Raw genomic sequence first — 20,842 nt, forward strand, 5'->3', positions numbered from 1 at the left:
TCTCATCCAGGTTCACTGATTCAAAGCCCTTTGTATTAAAACATCTCCAAACAGGGTTAAACATATCATGCACATTATTTACGTTTGAATTTGATATGTTTAAGACGTTCTAGGTTCACCAAATTGTCCTCAAAACTTGTTAATTAGGCTACCATCTCGCATTTTAGTTTGAACATTCATAGATCAGGGGGCTTCCATAAGCTCGGTCGGTAGAGCCTGTGACTATAAAGCAAACCATGCTGGAGGTGGCTGGGTTCGAATCCCGGTTGGTCTAGGATTTCAGATTGGAAAATTTCTCGACATCCTTGGGCATAGTATATTATTGTACTTGCCACACAATATACACATGTAAAAATCGAACAGGCTTGGAAAGCTTTCAATTAACAACTGTGGAAGTGCATCTAGAGCACTAAGTTGAGAGCAGGCGTTAAGTTACAGTTGGGACGTAATAGCCAGAGAAGATCAGGATCTAGTCAGGAATCTTGAGAATAGTCAGGATCTTGAGATACAGCAGCACAAATTTATTCACTTTCAATAATCACTAGTGCCCCCTAGCGGAAGAATTCCGAATTGTTCTGTCCATCATCCAACAGTCCTTGACCTCCTGATCAACATTGCCGAAGAAATCATCCGTCTAAATAGTCATACAGCAGCACAAACATATACAATTCGAATGCTCACTAGCGCCACCTAGCGGAAGAATTCCGAATTTTTCTGTCCATCATCCAACAGTCCTTGACCCCCTGATCAACTTTGCCGAAGAAATCATCCGTCTAAATAGTCAGGATCTTGAGATACAGCAGCGCAAACATATATACTTCGAATGCTCACTAGCGCCGCCTAGCGGAAGAATTCCGAATTGTTCTGTCCATCATCCATCAGTGCTTGACCTTCTGATCAACTTTGCCGAAGAAATCATCCGTCTAAATAGACAGGATCTTGAGATACAGCAGCACAAACATATACACTTCGAATGCTCACTAGCGCCGCCTAGCGGAAGAATTCCGAATTTTTCTGTCCATCATCCAACAGTCCTTGACCTCCTGATCAACTTTGCCGAAGAAATCATCCGTCTAAATAGACAGGATCTTGAGATACAGCAGCACAAATATATTCACTTGCAATAATCACTAGCGCCACCTAGTGGAGGAATTCTTAATTGTTCTGTCCATCATCCAACAGTCCTTGACCTCCTGATCAAGTTTGCCGAAGAAATCATCCGTCTAAATAGACAGGATCTTGAGATACAGCAGCACAAACATATACACTTCGAATGCTCACTAGCGCCGCCTAGCGGAAGAATTCCGAATTGTTCTGTCCATCATCCAACAGTTCTTGACCTCCTGATCAACTTTGCCGAAGAAATCATCCGTCTATATCATCGGTACAGCATTCAAATCATGCAAAATAGGAGATTTTAGGGCAAAACTGTGGAAAACCCCAACTTACCCTATCGTGCCCAAGATGAAACCCACTCCAATCGATTCCTGAGACTTTTTTTCTATAAGAATGGCTATTTTTTAGCCTCTTGTTCCAGCGAGCACCGAAGATATTGAATTTTAACACATTGTTTCGATTTTGTCCCCAGTGTGCATTGTTAGGAATTTTAAAATTATTTTTCGAAATAATAAAAATTGTATTGTTCAGAAATCTGATATGTCTTATGTGTCCCAGCAGCCTCCGGCCAGTTCGGGTGAGATCATTCCTTGTCCATCGGTGTGGTGTGAATTCTACTTCAACAGTTTCAGTGAGATTGACGCCCTTCTTTACAAACCATCCTGTAGGAAGCTTAATAAGTATTGCGAATTGTGTTATTCGATTTGTTGGATCGTATCGTTGGAAGGAGATTCTTAAATTCCCGTGGATTTCGTGTAAGTGTTTTTGCTTACGGGTCCGCACCTCCGTTTTTGGCCCTTCATACAGCGATATTGTGAATTCAGATCGGTAGCTCAAATTGATCTTGCTATTAAGTGGAGCTGCATACAAGATCTTTGAAGGGATGGTGGCTACCTTACATACATACATACAATTTTATTAACGTCATGTACTTTACAGAAAGTTTTTAATATCTGAAGGTTACGTGTTTTTTTTTCCAGTGAAATTTATGTGAAATTTTTTTTTGAGTGTAGTTTTACAGTTTGGAGATTGTCGGAAAGTTTGTGATTTCTCTACAAATATTGCTTCAATTTATGAACAAATTTCTACATTCTGTTAATTTTTTTCCCTTGATTTGTTTTTCGTACTGAGTACCAATGCTTCGACGCCAAGGAGGCAGCTCCCACACATGGACCCTACCTATCGACCCAACAACTCATGGACCGGGGACCAACGGCTCTTACGGAAGGAAGGCGTGATCAGAGATTTTATGCCTCAGGTAATCCCAACGGCACCGACTGGGTTTGAACCTGGGCCGTGACCTTTTCGGTTGTTCCGTGCACTTCTATTAAACTATTACCGTTTTCAATAAGGTTCCCTAAAATTGTATATAAATCCGTGAACTGCTCGGAGCTTCTGTAAACGTATCGGAAGTTGTGTGAACTTCTCGAAAGTTCTTAGAACAAGATTATGTAAGGTTCTATAGCATCCAATGAAAAATCATAATATTCCGTGTTCCGTGCACTTCTTGGATGTATTGTGAACTTCTCGGGAGCTCCGTGCGTCACTCGGAAGTATCGTAAACTACTCGGAAATTCAGTAAACTCCTCTAAAGCTCCTGAAACTTCTACAAATTTGATAAAAGTTCTAAGAGAGAATCTTACTAGTACTTTATTGAGATTTGTGAACCATTCAAATATTTCATAAACTTCAAGGAGTTTTGGAGGCGAACCAGCCCAAGGCTGAAAGCCTCCCTAATAAAGATAAATAATAATAATAATAATAAACTTCAAGGAAGTTCCGCGAATGTCTCCGAAGCTCAAGAAACTTCTATTGAAAGTTCAGTAAACGTCTCAGAGCTTTCGAAACCTTCTCGGAAGTTCCGTGAATAAGTTCGCCTGGTGTCCCAGCAGTTCCCTCAGAACAGCCCAGTAGTTCCTTCGCACTGGTCAATAGTTCTCTCAAAACTTTCCAGAAGTTCCCTCGAAACGTCTTAAAAATGGACTTATCTTAAATTTACCTCATATTCGAGCAGATATTCAAAGAAAATCGAGGAAAATATTCCTCACACAGTGAGTAACCACATTTTGTACAATTTGCGTGAAATCCGACTCAATTTTGAGTTGATCTCATCGGCCGTGTAAGTACAGACAAAGTTTCCGAACGAAAAATTAATGTTATTTCGGCTCACTCGCATCGTACCGCAAAAAGTTCATTTTGATGAAAAACCTGCAAATGCTATTAAAGGCAATTTTACAACGTCAAAACGCTTAAAACATTAGTCTTCCATCAGTACGTATATTAATCAAAACCTTAAAGCTGTGATTGCAAAAGAGAAATGATCGACAATTTTTTTCTCTGGCTAATTTTTTCGTTGTCGATATCGATGTTGCATTTTCGCTGGTGCGATGAATCAGGGACATTTCGGGAACTTTTCCATCACTTATCAGAACAGGTAAACGGTTTGATAAACCGTGTGGTTGTGTGCGAGGAAAAAATATCTATGCGACCCTATCATCCCATCCCAGTGTAAAGGGGCCATGCTATTGTGCTCAGTAAGCAAAAACGGTCTCCACTAAGCCCCCAAGCTCCATACATTAGAACAACAACAGTGACCGACGATTGTTCAAGACCGACATATGTTTCTGAGGAAATAACTTTTTCAAAACTGAATGTTGATAAAAACTGAAAAACCGTACGTGTTTGGGCCAACGCCGTTTGATCGTTACTGATCGACTATGCGATTAATTATTTTGATTTTTTTCTTTACCTGACTAAATCATTAATTGGGTCAAACGGCCTTAAAAAACGAATTTAAATCATCACAAGAAGCATTCTACCTATCAAATTATAACCTGTTTCACCTATCAAATATAATTTATTAAAACAAAACTAGAAAGCAAAAGAATACAGAACTACTTAACGCATAGACTCTAATCTTGAGCCATGACTAGCAATAGATGCGACCAATCATAGGTCATATGAGCCGCAAAACCACAAAAAAAATAAAATGAAAAGATCCATCAACATGTGATAATCATCTAGCTAAGAATTGAACACATGCCGAAGAATGCTAACATGCTAACAAAAGAACATAACCTAGGCAGAAAATGCGTAAAATACACGTTCTGATGACATCAGAATCACAGATGTTTCGTTTCATTGAAAAAAAGTAAACGAAAAAAAGTAAATATCACAACTACTCAACAATGACTATTTTTCAACGACAATCGACAATGGTGGCTTCAAACACAAAAAAAAGAGTGATAGTGAAAGAGCATGAGCTGTTTCGCACCGGGTTTCGGGCGCTTACCGTCCTCTAAAAACTCATCAGTGACTGATAAGTTCAAATGTATTTTTTTGGTTTATTTTTGTGGCAGGTGAAACGTGATTTGTGGTTTGATTTGAATTGATTTTATTGGATATGAGGTGGAGGTGTTTCGTTAGTGAGCAACGGTGAAATATTTGCAACAATCAGTGCGCACGTAGGTGGTGGTGGTGGTGGTGGTGGTGGTGTAGTTATTGAATTGGTGAGCAATAATTAGAAAGGCGGGGCGAAAAACGAGAGAAAAAAGTTTCAAAAAAGACCAATCAGAAAAACAAACAATTTATATATCGTTTTTTTTTTTGGAAACAAATGTAGCGCCGACATGTGTCGTTTTTTTTTTTGTGGAAAAGAAAACTTGAACTAAATTCAAAAGGGACATGGTCGAGCCAGGTTACTTACCGTCGGAAATCTTCTGCACCTTGGTGGCGTGGATGATTAGGGCATCCGGATGGCCACCCTTCACGTCCGGGCCGTCTTCGTTCTCCTTCTTGAAGACCAGATAGTTGCTGATGTCCAGTTCTTCCATCAGATTGATCGACTGTTGCTGTTCGATCAGCGTGATGCCGTTCTGTGTTGGAGTTTGGGAGAGCATTATTAGAATCGGTAGTGTTGGATGACAAGGGGTTCTGTCAAACGGGAATTTACAGTGTTCCCAAAACCATACAACAAGAAAACAAACTGTCTAAACTATATGCTAGGAAATTTCCAAGTTCGTGGGAGAACGAGCGACAAGCTGATGAAGATAACTTTGTAATCATTTTTGCATTCACAATATGATTACCGCTTCAGACTGTTATTTTCGTTATGGTCGGGATGAAACTGAGAACGCAGCGATTTTAACGTCTTGGAAAGAGTTTTAAAATTTTGATTAATGAACAACAACGGCTTAAACTCTCTGGATGAAGAAACAAAAAGATACATTTTGAACAGCAGTTTAGTACAAGTTTAGTAAAATAATATTATTACTAAAAGATAGCACTTTTTATTCTAAAACAACATTGTCGAAGATACAAGTTCACTTAAATAATTCGTTTTGGAGTTATTCACCCATATTCTTGTTTTCGTTCAAACCGTATTTTCCATACAAAAAAAAAGTTTTTTGTATGGAAAATACGGTTCGAACGAAAACAAGAATATGGGTGATTAACTTTATTCCCTCGCTCGTATTTCTGGACCACTGCGCAATGACGTTTCAATGTGTTTGGATGGAATTGACCACTTTGTCAAGCAATTTTGGCGTGAATTTCTACCAGCGATTTCACAAAACTGGGCCAACTAATTTCTATTATTTCTTTTTATGAAACGCACAAATGTTGGCTACTTTTCTCGTGGTTCTAGAAGAAAAAATCTCAAAATAATTTATAAATACTATCAAATTTCCTCGAAAAAAAACCGCATTAAGGAGATGGACGCCTTCCCACGACGTTGGAAATTTCAACAAACAAAGCACAAACATCCCCAGAAACCAAAGAGCATTAGAAAAAGAAAAGACCCATCACAAATCACACACACAAACACCACAATCGTTAGTGGAAAGTCGAAAGAGAAAGAAAACTATTCTAAGCACCTTGTTATTGCGCCGCAGTACCACCTCAACCTCGCCGTCGTCATCGTCCCGGTCGTCGTGGTTGACGTTGTCCTCCTTGTTCCTGGGACGGGCGCCCGTGGTGGTACTGTTATTGCTGCTGTTGACTAGATTACTACTGTTACTAGAACTATTGAGATTCGTCGCTACGCCACCGGCATCTGATGGGGACCGCGGATGCTGGTGTGCCGTCGTTGTTGTGTCGCACAGGAGCAGATAATCGTCCTCGGACGAAGACGGCTTACCTCCGCCGCCGCCAACGTTGTTCGCGTTGTGGATGTTATTGCTAGCTAACTTGTTATGGCTGTTATGGCTACTGCAGCTGTTATGGAAACTGTTATACTGTTGCTGAGAGTTGGAGGAAGCGTTGTGGGTGGTAGAAGTAGTAAGAGGGGTGGTGGTAGGAGTAGTACTACGATTAGACGATGGCTGGTGCGGATCGTCTCCGGACACAGACGGTACCTTGATTTTGGTTACGGCTGCCGGTGACGATGGTGGCTGATGCAGATCGTTGTTGGATATCAGCAGGGATTGGTTCTTTGGCGGAGGTGTCGGTAGTAGAGTACCGACGGATGTCGACGATGGCGAGGGCGATGAGCAGCTGTTGTGATGCTGGGACTGTGACGATGGTGATGGAGATGATGGCTGATGCTGGTGATCGGAGCCGCCGAAAACCTTGGGACTAGCTGGCGGGGTCGAGGTGATGCTCGGTGTTTTACTGTTGATGCGCTGCCGTTTCGGAGGCAGAGCCGGCGGTTTCACGTTCAAGCCTGGAGAGCTTGGCGGCGAAATTGGAGGCGCAGTGTTGCGCGATGGCGATAGACTGAAATGAGATTAATCCGATGGTTGTTATCTTCGGAGACAATATAAACTCCAAGAAACGACTTACCTCATCGTCTGACTGTGATTGAGACTGTGACTGCTAGTCCCACTCGTCATCGACACCGTCGTCGACGATGACTGATGGTGTTGCTGCTGCTGATGATGATGAAGCTGAAGATGCTGTTGTTGTCCTTCGCTGCCGGAGTGAGGCGACAGGTTGTACGTATGTACCGAGTGTCGCATAAACTCCTGGTTCTGCGTTGCACTGCCGAAGATTTCCATGTAAGCCATAACTGCGGGAAGGAAAAAACCGAATGAAAAATCATATCAAAAACGATCGCAACCTGAACCCGTTCCGGCATACTGCATGTACTGCTTTAATGTGTAACGATTATCACTCAGAGATAGAATCAAAGAACATAAAAGGCAATTTGAACACGTTGCGCCATCAGTCAAAGGATGATGGTTTGGAATCAACTGAAAATACAATCAGCACGCGAGGCAAACGGAAACAACTGAGAAATTATGATTAGGATAAACAGAGAGAGAGAGAAAGAGAGAGTGAAAGAGAAAGAGAGAGGAACACGCTAGGATAGCTTCCAACTTGACACACACTGAAAGCCAAACTCAATAAGTTGTAGGTATGTTGACACGTGATTCGTGGTTTATCGGGTTTGAATTTCGCTTAGCTATTTCTCATCAAGTATGCTTGGGAAGAGTAAGTGTGGCCGAATTGTGGTTTGTTGTTCTGTATTTTAGTATCCTTCCTAAAGTGATGTTGGTATCAGTCACATACAACTTTCTCTAAAATGTAAACTAGAGTAAGGACAGATCGAATCTAGCCGGAAAGTTTCTATGCTACTAAATGAAGATTGATAGAGTTCGATGCAAAAGTTCTACAACTGAATATTCTGATCTTTGTGGATTTGTTTTTTCTGTGTTGCTGTTGGTTTGACCCAGGCAATTGGTTTTGTAGTTGCTGTTGTGTTGTTTTGAGATTGATTTGAACACATTGTATGAAAGCAGATAGCAATTCAAACGAAACATTTTTGTCAGTCCACAGTTCAGATCAATGCAACAAAGTATGTATGTATGTCACACTATGAACCTATAAAGAAAAAATATAGAACGAAAGACAACACAGAACTCCAGAACACAGATCGTCTATTTCGTCAACATCAACAACTCAACAACACACATTTCCATATTTTTTTTTTTAAATATCAACTCGGAAGATCTAGTAGGTTCGTTCACCGACTTGGACTGATACTGGGCAACTTACCTGAATAGGCCACACTTTGAAACACTAAAGTGTGTGTGTGGGTTTGAATGTGTGAAGGTAACATAACAATGAAACCAGATTAGAAACGGTGTGGTTTGAGAGCTAGGTTAAAGGTCTTCTCTATTTTTTAACAAGGGATTGCATGGTTATTCAGAGGACGCAACAAATACGGGGTATTGGGGATTAGGAAACGCTTGTTATATGAACGTACGGGGATGTGTATAAACTGAATCTTAAACTCAATGAGTCATCTGGTGATTGATGCATTGTTTGTTTACCTCAACTAAATATGCATCCTGACTTCACAGCGTAGTGCTGCAAATTAACGCAATTTTGTAAAGAAACAATTTTTAGTAAGGAACTGGCGAAGACGTCCAACGGTACAGTCTACGAGGAAAACAAATGGTGGCATTCGTTCTAGACATTCCGCTAAGACATCAGGACGTGTAGAGGGTCTAACATGGATACAGATCACTAACGGGCAGTAAAATTCGAGTGCCTTTGTCGACCGTAAACCGGAGATCCATGCGTTTCAATACTCAACGCTTGACTTCAGAAAATTAGATTGAAATACCGCCAGATGCTCGTCGAACTAATAAATGGTATCAAGGAAAACGATGACTTCGACATGTTTGCTTATAGACAGCTTCGCCAAAAAAAACTACAAGGGACAGCCCTATGGAGTTGTACGCAATGGTGACGTAGGACTACGTGGTCTTATTTAATAAATCTTATTTGTTAAGAGCTGCAGGAGCTTTTGTTTTGTATAGGAATAGAAATTTGAGCGGGGTTCTCTCTGTTTATACTCTTTAGTAAGATGCGCTTGACATAGATGGCCCACAGCGACTCACGAAAAGCTACTGATGCCGATAAATAGCTGTGCGGCTTCTTCCTCCTTCTATGGATGGTTATGTGGGCTGCAGCTCACTGCTTGCAGGCAGCCTTTCGTTGTGTACTGGAGAACACCAGCACTAACAACGCGGTGATTGAATAAACACCGTTTGGTGAGACCGGATGGTATTCAACTTTGAAATCTGTGTTAGGGAAAGTCTTAAATTTTACAGATGCGTAGAAACGTTTCTGAGCGATTGGTGATAAAATTATTGAAATTGGTCCAGGGCAGCAGAGTTATTAACGTTCAAAATCTTTCATAATTTCGTTACATGTTCCATTTTCGGTTTTCACAAAGTGCACCCCCATATAGAAATCACAGACGTAGTCCTACGTCAAAAAGCATAGCCGAGATTCGAAATAAAAAGGGCAAAACATTTTTACAGACCGACCCCCGAAATGCGATTAGACCGAAGGCCAAATGGTTCATTGAGCCGAAATTCAACAATACACGTCAGACGAGATTACCTTGTTCCTCATTCAAAATCCCTTGTATCTTTCCACTGAATAATTCTCTCAATTGCCGGTCAAAAAAAAAAAAGATTGTTGAAAATGAGATTTTAGAAGAACTCCATATGAATTCTAGGGATTACTTTAAAGAAATTCTGTGATGAATTTCACGAGAATTCGACTAAAACTTCAAGGAAATTTTAATAAGAACTTCAGGAAAAAGAATTCAAAAGGATGTCACAACGTATTATTCGGCCAAGTCGGCCTCTATAGACGCCTTCTCACTCTCTCCAGAGACAAACTAGGCTGCGGCTGAACATCTCTGCAGTGTTAATCAATCAATCAAAGTGAATTATGAGGGGTGAGTTCCTTGATAATGCCGACAATAATTTCAAGCGAATCGAAATTCTAATGTCAAAGACTTCTTTAATTTTGAGTGGAATTTTTGAGACGGATTCAAAGAAATTTTCAGAAGAATACAAAACGAATTTTGATTAGCAATTCAGGGATATTATGAAGAGAGTTCCACGGGATTTCCGAGAAGGATTGCAAGGAATTTCCGTAGAGAATTTCAAAATAAATTTGAGAAGAACTTCAATGGATTTCTGATGAACTCTAGAATTCTGAAGTTAATGCCAATGGAATTTTGGGAGAATACTTTTGAAAAGCTGAGGTTAATACCAAAATTAAGCAAAATCCTGACTTTCTAGATCATTTTCATTGTGATAAGAATTCCAAGACAATTCTGAGGATCGTTTGGGATTTTTTTTTAGAGAATTCCAAGTTTTCTAAATTCTAAAGAGTATCCCAAGGGAATCCTGAGAGACATTTCAACTGAATTGTTAAGGGAATAGAGAGAGAAAATTATGCAAATTCTAACGAGAATTTTTGAAAATCCGTGGATTAATTGTTGAGTTAATTCAAGAAGAAAGTCCTAAAGTGCTCCACAGAGCATCCCGAGAGAGTTATGGAGCAAATTTCAAAAGAAAACCGGGGTGAATCATAAGAGTATTGCAAGGATTATTGTGAGGAATCCCGAAAGTAACTCTGAATTCATCTAAATGGGTTGATGAGCGGTTTAGTAGAATAATGTTATACCTTATTACGTTGTTTTTCCTTTTAATTCTACTACGGTTGTTTCACTTTCACGAATTCACTATTAACTTTGACTAGTGAATAGTGAATTAGTGTAAGTGAAAGTGATCCAATAGTAGAAGAGCTAAAAGTAACAACAACGTAATAAGATCTAAAATCATTTTGGAATGATTCAAGTGAAAATCCAAAGACAATTCCGAAGATATCGTGTGAAAAGATTCACACGAATTATCTAGTTATTTCAGACACTGCTACTTCAAAACGGTTTTGCGATGCCATGTGTTCTACAAAATTCGGTCTATGAAGGTATAACAAATATAGTTTATGATTGCAATCACATTCCCGGTTATTTCCCGGATTTTCCCAGTTGTTTTCGATTACCGGTTAGTTCCCGGTTCTCCCAGATTAACCGGTTCAAATCCTATCTGGCTGCATGGGTCATAATTTTCCCCCGCAACAGTTTCTCTCAGATTTTAATGGACAATTCAGAAGAGGCCATATCATCTTTCCAGAAATACATTGGCCATATGTTCCCAAAAAATTTTGAAGCAAAAACAACGAATTTATGTTTTGTTTATATAGAAATTTTCGAAACATACACTTCAATTAATCAAATTCCTGAGCTTTTGTAGGTGACTTGGGAATATTGTTGGATTTCAGTTTTCGTTTATATAAATATTTGTGGTGCCCCTTACGTCCTTTGACGCGAAGCGCTGTGGATTGTGAGAAGCTCGATGACCTTGGAGGGATCGTTTTTGCTTACTGAGCAGAAAATCATGGGTTTAATCCCAAGCTCTTCGTCATGACTCTTAAAATTCATGATCACTAAACAAAATGAATATGTTCTTTCGATAGCCGGCTATCGAGAGATTTAATAAACAACAAATAAACAATGCATACTTTTGGTTCCATCGCCAACTTGAGGTGAATCCTAACCGAATACCCTACCCAACCCTCCAACTCCGTAGCACTTATGAGGGTGTCGCTAAGTCCTTCCCTATCCCTAGTTATGGTAAAGATGGGCGTGGCCGGGAATAGCGACAGTCATGCTTCTGTTACTCTGGTTTAGATTGGAACCAATGTTTACTCCCCAGCATTATTCCTGAAAGTAGCCTAACTGAGAATTTCAGAAGAGACGTGAGTGTCGCTAGTATCCAATCTACGAAGTATATCATAACAACGCTAACGCTAACGCTAAATATTTGTGGTGCCTCTTGATGGGCTACAAAATGGTGAGTTGACAACCTGGAAGGCGCGGGATACCTAGTCTAGCAATGTTGCCAATCCGGCAAGATCATAGTGAAGACGTGCGACGCGAACACTGGCGCGGTAACCAAAGTACGGTGATAGAGGAAATGCTTCACCAAACCCGAGTGTCTGTTCTCCATGTTAGTAGCGGTTGATCACTGTCCTAGTGCTAGCGCGGGACACTAAACAGAGCTGTGCATGATGGTCCCCAGGCCAACAAGCCGTCCTGAAAAAAATATATAAAGTTGCAAATACCGAAGAAAGAAATACGGATCGGAACAATCGGCACAGACCTACGCGACGAAATAAGGACTACGATTGGAAACTCAGAACATGGAACTGCAAATCGCTCGGCTTCCCGGTTTTCGAAAGGTTAATCTATGACGAACTTCAACCACGCAACTTCGAAATCGTAGCACTGCAGGAACTTTGCTGGACGGGACAAGTGGACATCGAGCGGTTACTTTCTACCAGGGCTGTGGCACCACCAACGAGCTGGGAGCCGGCTTTGTAGTGGGAACCGCCAACGCGTGATTGGTTTGGCAGCCGATCAACGCAAGGATGTGCAAGCTGAGGATTAAAGGCCGTTTTATCAACTACAGCATCATCAACGTGCACTGCCCACACGAAGGGAGACCCGATGACGATAAAGAAGCGTTATATGCGCAGCTGCACTGAAACAAATCGACATGTACCGTTTATTGGATCCATCTTATAACATAGCAATGTCAGCCGATTTATTCATTCTATGTGATGATTGATAGATTCCATTGGATTATCACTTAAAAACTATGACTGCGATATGGAATGATTTCGATCGTAATTTCACATACTTAGTACTTGATAATAATTTGCTTCGAACGTGGTTAGCGATAGGTAAGATGTATATGAATATTGACTGATATATTTCATGGTGAAAAACTGGTGATATGTAATGGGTGGGAACAGACATCTAGAAACTAATGAAAAATCATATAAGTTTGCACTATGAGAAAATTCAGTAAAATATACCTGTTTTCATGATGAATATTGTTCACTAAAAGATATATCTTATAAGATAATCATGTATATTTTATTGGAGTCGATTTTCATTCCATTGATTTCTGAGGTTTAAAGATTGTAAACAGATCTATCCCAATCATTAAATAGTCATTTAGATTTGCCTTTTAAGAAATCCAACAGCAAACATTTGTTTTGGCATGGTTTTCTGGGATGAATATCGCTCCCAATAAAATACATCTTACATGATTGTTCTTTATAAATTATTGAAACAATTTTCAACGATGTTATCGTACACTCATTAAAATGATTAGTCGAACTAAATATTGCTAACAACAATGATACTGTATTGAATAATCTTTGTTTGTTATTGTCTCATAAGATAAGGGGTTCCGGAAAAGAATGTATTGAGATAGAAAAAAAAAAGATTCTACTGCAATATTTATTTTGCTAATATTCAAATTGTAAGTCTTCTACACGGCTAATTCAGATTCCAGCAATAGTACTCAAACTTCATGCACCAGTTCCATGAACTCATATAATGTAGTCGTTGTTTTATTGCACATAGGAGCATTAAGAAAGATGTGAATACACGATACCACTGAAATGGAGCATAAATTTGTCAGTGTTATTTTTCTTCACTCTAGCAAAACGAGCATAACGTTGCACTACATTCCATGTCGAGAGAGCTGTTCTTACTTCATGCTAATTGAACGAGCTCAATATTGAAGTCAGCCGTGGCCCAATGGAATCGAACGCAGACACCGAAAGCATCACACCTCAACAGTTCTGGATCGAATCCCAAATCAGCTACATTAAAAAAAGACACAACTGTGAAAGCTCCCCCCACTGCCTGATGTTTATTTTTCGATCTATTTTTAGAAATCGATTAAATATATTTGTCAAAAGAAGAAGTAAATTTCATGTGATTTTCACATAAACTTTACTTCGATTGATTTATGACACATATATTATATTGTGGTGAAAAGTAAAGCTTATGCTTATGGGTTTCCAATCCATTATTAATTATTATAATTTGACCGATTTTCATTTATCATATGACGATCATATAAAAGTTACCAATTTTTCAGCATTGTAAGTGTATTAGATATTCATATAGAATTTACCTGACACATTTTCAATCATATCATTTTCAATGGATTATCTTATAGCGCAAATTTATTAGACTTCCACATAACAGGAATATGGCAAATTGGTTCAGTGTGGAGCTGTTCGCAATAGGACGTCAAAATCGTCATCGGTGACATGAACGCTCAGGTAGGATGGAAGGCAATGTATAGACCGGCAATCGGGCCAAAAAGCCTGCATGCCGTATCGAACGGCTACGGCCAACGATGAGTGAACTTTGCAGCCTCCCGTGGTATGGTAGTCCAAAGTACCTTTTTCCCCCGCAAGGATATCCACAAAGCCACCTGGAGATCGCCTGACCAACACACAGAAAACCAAATCGATCACGTTCTAATCGATGGAAAATTCTTCTCCGAGATCATCAACTTCGGCACGTACCGTAATGCGTACATAGATTCGGACCACTACTTAGTTGCAGTTACGCGCAGCAGCTGGAAGCTGCACTACCCACGGAAGAGTACTACCTTGGGGTAAGCGCAGAAGACGACAGGCTAGCGGCCCCTGATCTACCAAGTGAGCTATTGAAATACGGTGGCGAAGCACTGGCTAGAGCGCTGCACTGGGTAATTGCCAAGATTTGGGAGGAGGAGATATTACCGAAGGAGTGGATGGAAGGTGTCGTATGCCCAATCTACAAAAAGGGCGACAAGTTGGATTGCTGCAACTACCGCGCGATCACACTGCTGAGCGCCGCCCACAAGGGGCAACAAATCCTATGCCACCGCCTGCTGCCATTTGCAAGAGAGTTCGTGGGGCAATACTAGGCGGGATTCATGGGTTCCCGCGCTACCACGGACCAAATTTTCGCGATTCGGCAGGTTCTGCAGAAAGCCCGCGAATACAACGTACCCACACATCATTTTTTCATCGTTTTCAAATCGGATTTCCGGATAAACTGACACCAAGGCGACGATGGATCGAGTGATGTGCGTTGTTCGAGTATCGGGGGCACTCTCGAGTCCCTTTGACTCTCGAAGGGGGTTACGGCAAAGTGATGGACTTTCGTCTCTGCTATTTAACATCGCGTTAGAAGGTGTGATCAGGAAGTCCATCCAGCTTCTTGGCTTCGCCGATGACATCGACAACATGGCACGGAACTTTGAGACGATGGCGGAAACGCACATCAGACTGAAGGCTGAAGCTAGGCGGATTGGACTTGCCATCAACGCATCGAAGACAAAATACATGAAAGGAAGAGATTCTAGGGAAGACAATGTTAGCCTCCCACCCCGAGTTCAGATTGTCAGTGACAAAATCGAGGTGGTTGACAAGTTCGTGTATTTGGGCTCACTGGTGACCGTCTAAAATGATACCAGCAGAGAAATTCAAAGACACATTATGGCAGGAAATCGTGCCTGCTTTCGACTTTGCACGCCGCTGCACGAAGTTGTGGTCCTCTATGGCCACGAGACCTGGACTATGCTCGTGGAGGACCAACGCATGGATCGAGTAGAGTGGAGACGAATTCTTCGGACAGCAGAGGACAACAAGGCATTAGCCTGATTGGTATGGTATGTATGCTCTATTATGTCACTTCCAATCAGCAATTCCAACATTCCAGTTTAAACTGGATTCTTCAAGTTTTTTTAAGGCATCCAGCCAACCAGCTAAGCTTTGAAATCATCCAGTTTTTTTAAAATCCATCCAAATTTATCCATGCTTTTTCAATATTGTTATAAATAATATGTTGAAATATGATTGTCAATACAGAATAGTTAAGAATCCGTATCTGGAATCTTATATATTGGTGTTAGAATTTGGAAACGCAATTTATAAAATTAACTAACTACAACTCTTTGATAAAATTATTTGAATTTTAGCTAACTCCCAAGAAACATTGCAAGTTTTATCGAGGGTTTAAAGCATTCTACAAGTCTAAATCATTCAAGCGGCGCCGGTGATGTAGTGGTAAGCGTGATTGCCTTTCACTCCAAAGGGCCTGGATTCAATCCCAGTCGGTGCCGTCGGATTTTCTGAGGGAAGTAAAGCCGTTGGTCCCCGGTCCATGACTTGATGGGTAGCATTGATACTCAAGGAAAAAAAAGTCAAATCATGGTCAACAAAGCACTCACAAAACCACAATTGTTACTTGGGCTATCTATAGCAAATTGATTAAAGGGCGAACACGAAATTATTGCGACACCGAAAATGTCATGCCAATTTTCTTATAATGTTTAGAATCAAACCAAAATTTTAGGGTAGTTTTATACATATATTTACTTCAAAAATCAAAAGAAAAGTTAATCGATGGAGCCTTGAGTGTAAAATTGAACGCATTTTCGCTTGACGCCCTCCATCAAAGTCTTTACAGTGTCATCCGGTACCAGTTTCTCAGTTTTTTTTTCCATTTTCTTAACATGTCCTTCTCGTCTTTGACTGTCTTCTTGCTCTTCCGAAGTTCCCGCTTCATTATTGCCCAGTACTGCTCCACCGGGCGCAGCTCCGGACAGTTTGGCGGATTCATGTCCTTTGGAACAAAATGAACAGAATTGGCCTCATACCACTCCAGGACACTTTTAGAATAGTGGCATGATGCCAAATCTGGCCAAAATAGCGGAGCTTCGTCGTGCTGCTGCAAGAACGGCAAAAGGCGCTTCTCGAGGCACTCAGATTTGTAGATCTCGCCATTTACTGTGCCCTTTGTCACGAAAGGCTCACTCCTCAGTCCGCAAGAGCAGATGGCCTGCCAAATGAGATATTTGGAGGCGAACTTCGACATTTTCTTCTTCTTAAATTTGTCGTCCACATCGAACTTGCTCTTGCCGGTGAAAAACTCCAACCCCGGAATTTGCTTAAAATCGGCTTTTATATACGTTTCGTCGTCCATCACACAGCAGCCATATTTTGTCAGCATCTTCTTGTAGAGCTTCCGTACCCGAGTTTTAGCCGTCGATTGTTGCCGCTCATCGCGGTTTGGGAAGTTCTGTACCTTGTATGTATGTAGTCCAGCTCTCTTCTTTGCATTCTGGACGTAGCTCTGCGACATGCCGATCTTTTTAGCCAAATCACGGCTTGAGACGTTGGGATTTGCTTTAATCATCCGCTTCACCTTTCCCTCCGTCTTTTTATTCTCCGGTCCCGGTTTTCTTCCAGCTCCTTTGCCGTGGTCCAACGTCAACCGCTCCTGGAACCGCTTCAACACTCTGGAGACGGTTGAATGGTGAATGTTCAACATTTTTCCCAACTGCCGATGCGACAGGTCAGGAAATTCCAGGTGTTTGGAAAGAATTTGTTCTCTCAACTCGCGTTGGTTCACCTCCATTTTCGTTGAATCGAAAAACACGACTTCGAGTTTGACAGCATGTACACAATACACATCAATGAGAAAGTGTGCAAAATTTGGTTGATTTTTACCCAATGGTAAAAAAGTTATGCCCTGTTGAATGTGTCGCAATAATTTCGTGTTCGCCCTTTAATACCATATAACTTGGTTAGTTTCTTAGTTACTTGGCAATTTTAAATATGTTTTCATATAGACCTGATGTAAAGTTAAACCACAGTCAGTGATTAAAAAAAAATAACATATTTAGGGAAATGTTAAATAAAACCATCTTTTCCGAGGGGCACGCACTAGTCTTTCAATACTACGCAGCCTACTGACCAAATATTTAAAATCTTGTCATTACTGCTTTCATTACTTTAAATACACTCTAAATTTGATTAAATACTTTAAATACTGACAATATTTGATACTTGAATTATTTTCAAAACATTAAAATTATTTGCCATTACATTAATTATCGTTAATTATATGTTGATTACTTTCAATACCGCTAAGAGTTTTTATAATCAAATGATTACTGTCCTCAAAGTATTTAAATTACTACGATGTATTTTAAATATCACGCACTCATACCTGTTAGTGCACGCCCCTCGATCTTTTCTCAAAACTCTAGGAGAAAAAATCTCATAACATTGTTCCATTGCGTGGTGATAAAGTTCGAGTTGAGGAAACGCAATTTTAAACTGCTCGTATATAATTAGAGTACTCCACGATTTATTTAGGATAGAAATAAAACTTGTGTTTTTTTTTCGCAGAGATAACTAAGCTTCTTGATACTGATTATTTGTATTTGTAGTTTAAAACAGACTTTTTCATCTAAATCGTAAAAGGTGTGCAAGCAACGACAGAAAATTTTCTTAGGCATAATGAAAACCATGGTATCCCAAGTAGCATTACATTACACGTGGTTTTTAAGCATTCTTCAAGTATAAATCATGGTCTACAAGATTGTTACTTTCTCTGCTATATGCAGTCGATTTATGTGTTTCTGCAAATGTCTAGTATAAGAATTTAATTCGTTTGTCTTTTGTATGTCTTTATTAGTTTTTGTTTGCCTTGTCCCCCGTCTCGATGAGTCTCATCGTCGCCCACTGGTCACCATAGCCTGTCGAACTCCAGCCGAATCTAGAACCACACTACCGTTCATACTGGCGACAACGCTCTGATGAGACAACGAAACCTTACCCCCAAGCTCCTCCCTTGATCCTATCCTTCGACAATGTACCTCTCTAGCCTCGAGTAAGCCGCGAGTATTCGGCCCAACTCCTACTAGACATAGAATTAAGTGAATTTTGTTACAAACAAAGAACAGTGAATTGTTGGCTCCGTAAAGCTAACGCGATTGAGCCTTACAAATAAACGAACTAGATAAAAAAGATTGTTACTTGGGATGTCTGAAAATTAATATATTCGTAAGAAAGTGCAGATTTTATGAAGATCCAGTTTTTTCAGTAATTTATCGAAAACTGTTGACATTGCTAACAGGCATTGGGTTGGCATTGCTCATGCACCTAAATTCTAGATAGAGCTGGAATTAGGGCGTAACAGCTTTTGTAAACAATGACTTCTCTCGATTATTTCTAGAAAACTAAGGCTCGCTCACTCAAATCAACGCAACAATCGGGTAGGGGAAGTCTTCCCCTTCCCGTTGGTTATGTTGGTTTGCGTGGGCTATCAAGAATTGGCCTATTCGTAAGTCCTTTTCAAGATCAGTTTCCGCAGAAATATGTAAATATATTCAAGAAATTAAAAAAAAACAGCAGAATTTGGAATTATGAGTAATTCAAAAATTGCCCATTGCATTGAATGTCGACGATAAAAATTCATCCGCCGATGACAAATGCAACGTAGTTGACGGAATTTGTCATCACCAGCTCTAAGTAATCGACGAAAGGGGGAAGGGGAAATAATTACACATCACGGGGCAGAACCTAAACGCTACTACGAAGGTACCTAGTACTAGATACTAAATATTATATGTGACGTATGTTACAGAACATAACGAAAACCGAAGAAATAGAGAGTTAGTTATAGGTCCGATACTCACTGTGCTTCTTTTTCATCGGCAGGGGTGGCGGCTCTTCGCTGAAATGATTCATATGGCGCGGTTCGATCAAGCTGATATGCTTACTCGGTAGGTTGTTAATGATCTGCTGCCGGCTGTGATGGTGGAAGCCGGTCTGATGCAGCGAACAGGAGTTGAACGTGTCCTGGGAGCTGGGAAATTGGAATTTGTTTCGTTAATAAATGATCGATTGTGTTGGGTGAGTCGAAGCTTACCTTTTTTCCATTTCCGCATCATCCACGTTGTCGTACTGCGAATTGTGTCGCTCCCGTCTAATACTGTGCTGCCGGGTTTTGATCGGAAGGGCCGGCGGTTTGTCGCCACTGCCTCCAACTCCAGATTCACTGCCCCCAAAGACCTCGTCGTTCGCTTCGATGCTACCGTACTGTATCGTTTTGGAAAGACTAGCCGTTTGTACCCGACTGCTGGAGATCTCCGTAGTGGTTGTCGAACTGAGCACCACGTCCCCACCATCTCCACTGGCTTGCGTCACGAAGGTGTCAATTTTCTGATGTTGCTGCTGTTGCTGTTGGTGATGGTGGTGGTGCTGCTGTTGATGGTGAAGGAGAATTTGAGAGCTAGCATTGGTACTGCTGCTAGCAGCGAAGGCAGCCGATTTGAACGAAGTACTGCTGCTGGTCTGATGATCCCGGCTGATGCGAAGCGAGTACATCGATTCGAAGCCCGATTCGTTGGAATTGCGGTTGTTCAGGATGGTGGTGTCGGTCAGGATCGGACCGCCACCGCTCTGCAGCAACATTCCGGAACAATCCGCTTCGTCCCATACGGTGGAACTATTTGCACCGATCTGACCGGCCAGTATGGATGACTTGTCCTGTGTGAGCGCTCGGAGTTCTTCCTCCTCGCGGGAGTGATTCAAGGCCGAGTCCAGCGAACCAGCGCTGGCACTCAGCAGACTAGAGTTATCTTCCGGGGAGCGTGATCGCAGGGACATCCGGTCCAGTGCCCCACAGCCCAGGAAGGTGGAATCCGAATTGCAATCGGACGTATCGTGGAAGGAGTGGTTCTTCGAGTGTTGGCTCTTTCGTTTCGGGGGTAACGGAGGTGGGTCCTGACCTCGGTCCGGAAGGGGTGGTTTCGGGGGAGGACTAGAATCGCGGAGAATGCTCTCGGTACTGTGGGAAGCGCGGACCGTTTTCATCGAGGTTTGTTCTAGAATGTCCCGCTCCCGCGGGGTAAGCGGAATATCCGGCAGGGACGTTCGCTGGCTGGCGATGTCTACGGCCGGTCGTTGCAGCGTGTTGGAAGAGTTGTTGCCGGGGGTGCTGCCTGCAGCTTTGTCGGAGATTTTCTCGTTGGCCAGGTTGACCAGATTGTTGACGGCATTGTCGACCAGTTCGACGATCTCCTTGACGTTCTCCTTGCTCAGCGAGGGACAGTTCTCGTTTTCGGCGGTCAGAAGCACTTCATCACAGAGTTTCAGCAGGTTCCCGAGGGACATGTAGACATGGTTGGTGGCATTGATCAGGGCGCTGCTGTTTTCGTTCAGCGTGTACGATTGAAGGGCTGCAAGATACATTGGAGGGGAG

The 20,842-nt window shown here is 41.3% G+C and overlaps 1 protein-coding gene across 5 annotated transcripts in view; it reads right to left on the reverse strand.

Annotated features, from left to right (window-relative positions):
• Positions 1-20,842, reverse strand: part of C3G (C3G guanyl-nucleotide exchange factor) — a 92,946-nt gene that overhangs the window by 14,138 nt on the left and 57,966 nt on the right. Inside the window, exons 4-9 of one of the 5 annotated variants that reach the window (XM_065220350.1) lie at positions 19,508-20,819; positions 19,275-19,444; positions 6,898-7,123; positions 5,991-6,831; positions 4,823-4,991; positions 4,409-4,432 (exon numbers count right to left, since the gene is read on the reverse strand). In XM_065220350.1, the coding sequence (XP_065076422.1) occupies positions 4,409-4,432; positions 4,823-4,991; positions 5,991-6,831; positions 6,898-7,123; positions 19,275-19,444; positions 19,508-20,819 (2,742 nt within the window). Of the gene's footprint in view, positions 1-4,390; positions 4,433-4,822; positions 4,992-5,990; positions 6,832-6,897; positions 7,124-19,274; positions 19,445-19,507; positions 20,820-20,842 lie in introns of all 5 variants that reach the window. The other 4 variants (XM_065220349.1, XM_065220352.1, XM_065220353.1 and 1 more) reach the window with 4 other exon arrangements.

The sequence above is a fragment of the Ochlerotatus camptorhynchus genome, unplaced genomic scaffold (genome assembly GCF_037179485.1).
Source record: "Ochlerotatus camptorhynchus isolate MF236.1 unplaced genomic scaffold, CSIRO-AGI_Acam_v1.1 ptg000124l, whole genome shotgun sequence".
Lineage (NCBI taxonomy): Eukaryota > Metazoa > Arthropoda > Insecta > Diptera > Culicidae > Ochlerotatus > Ochlerotatus camptorhynchus.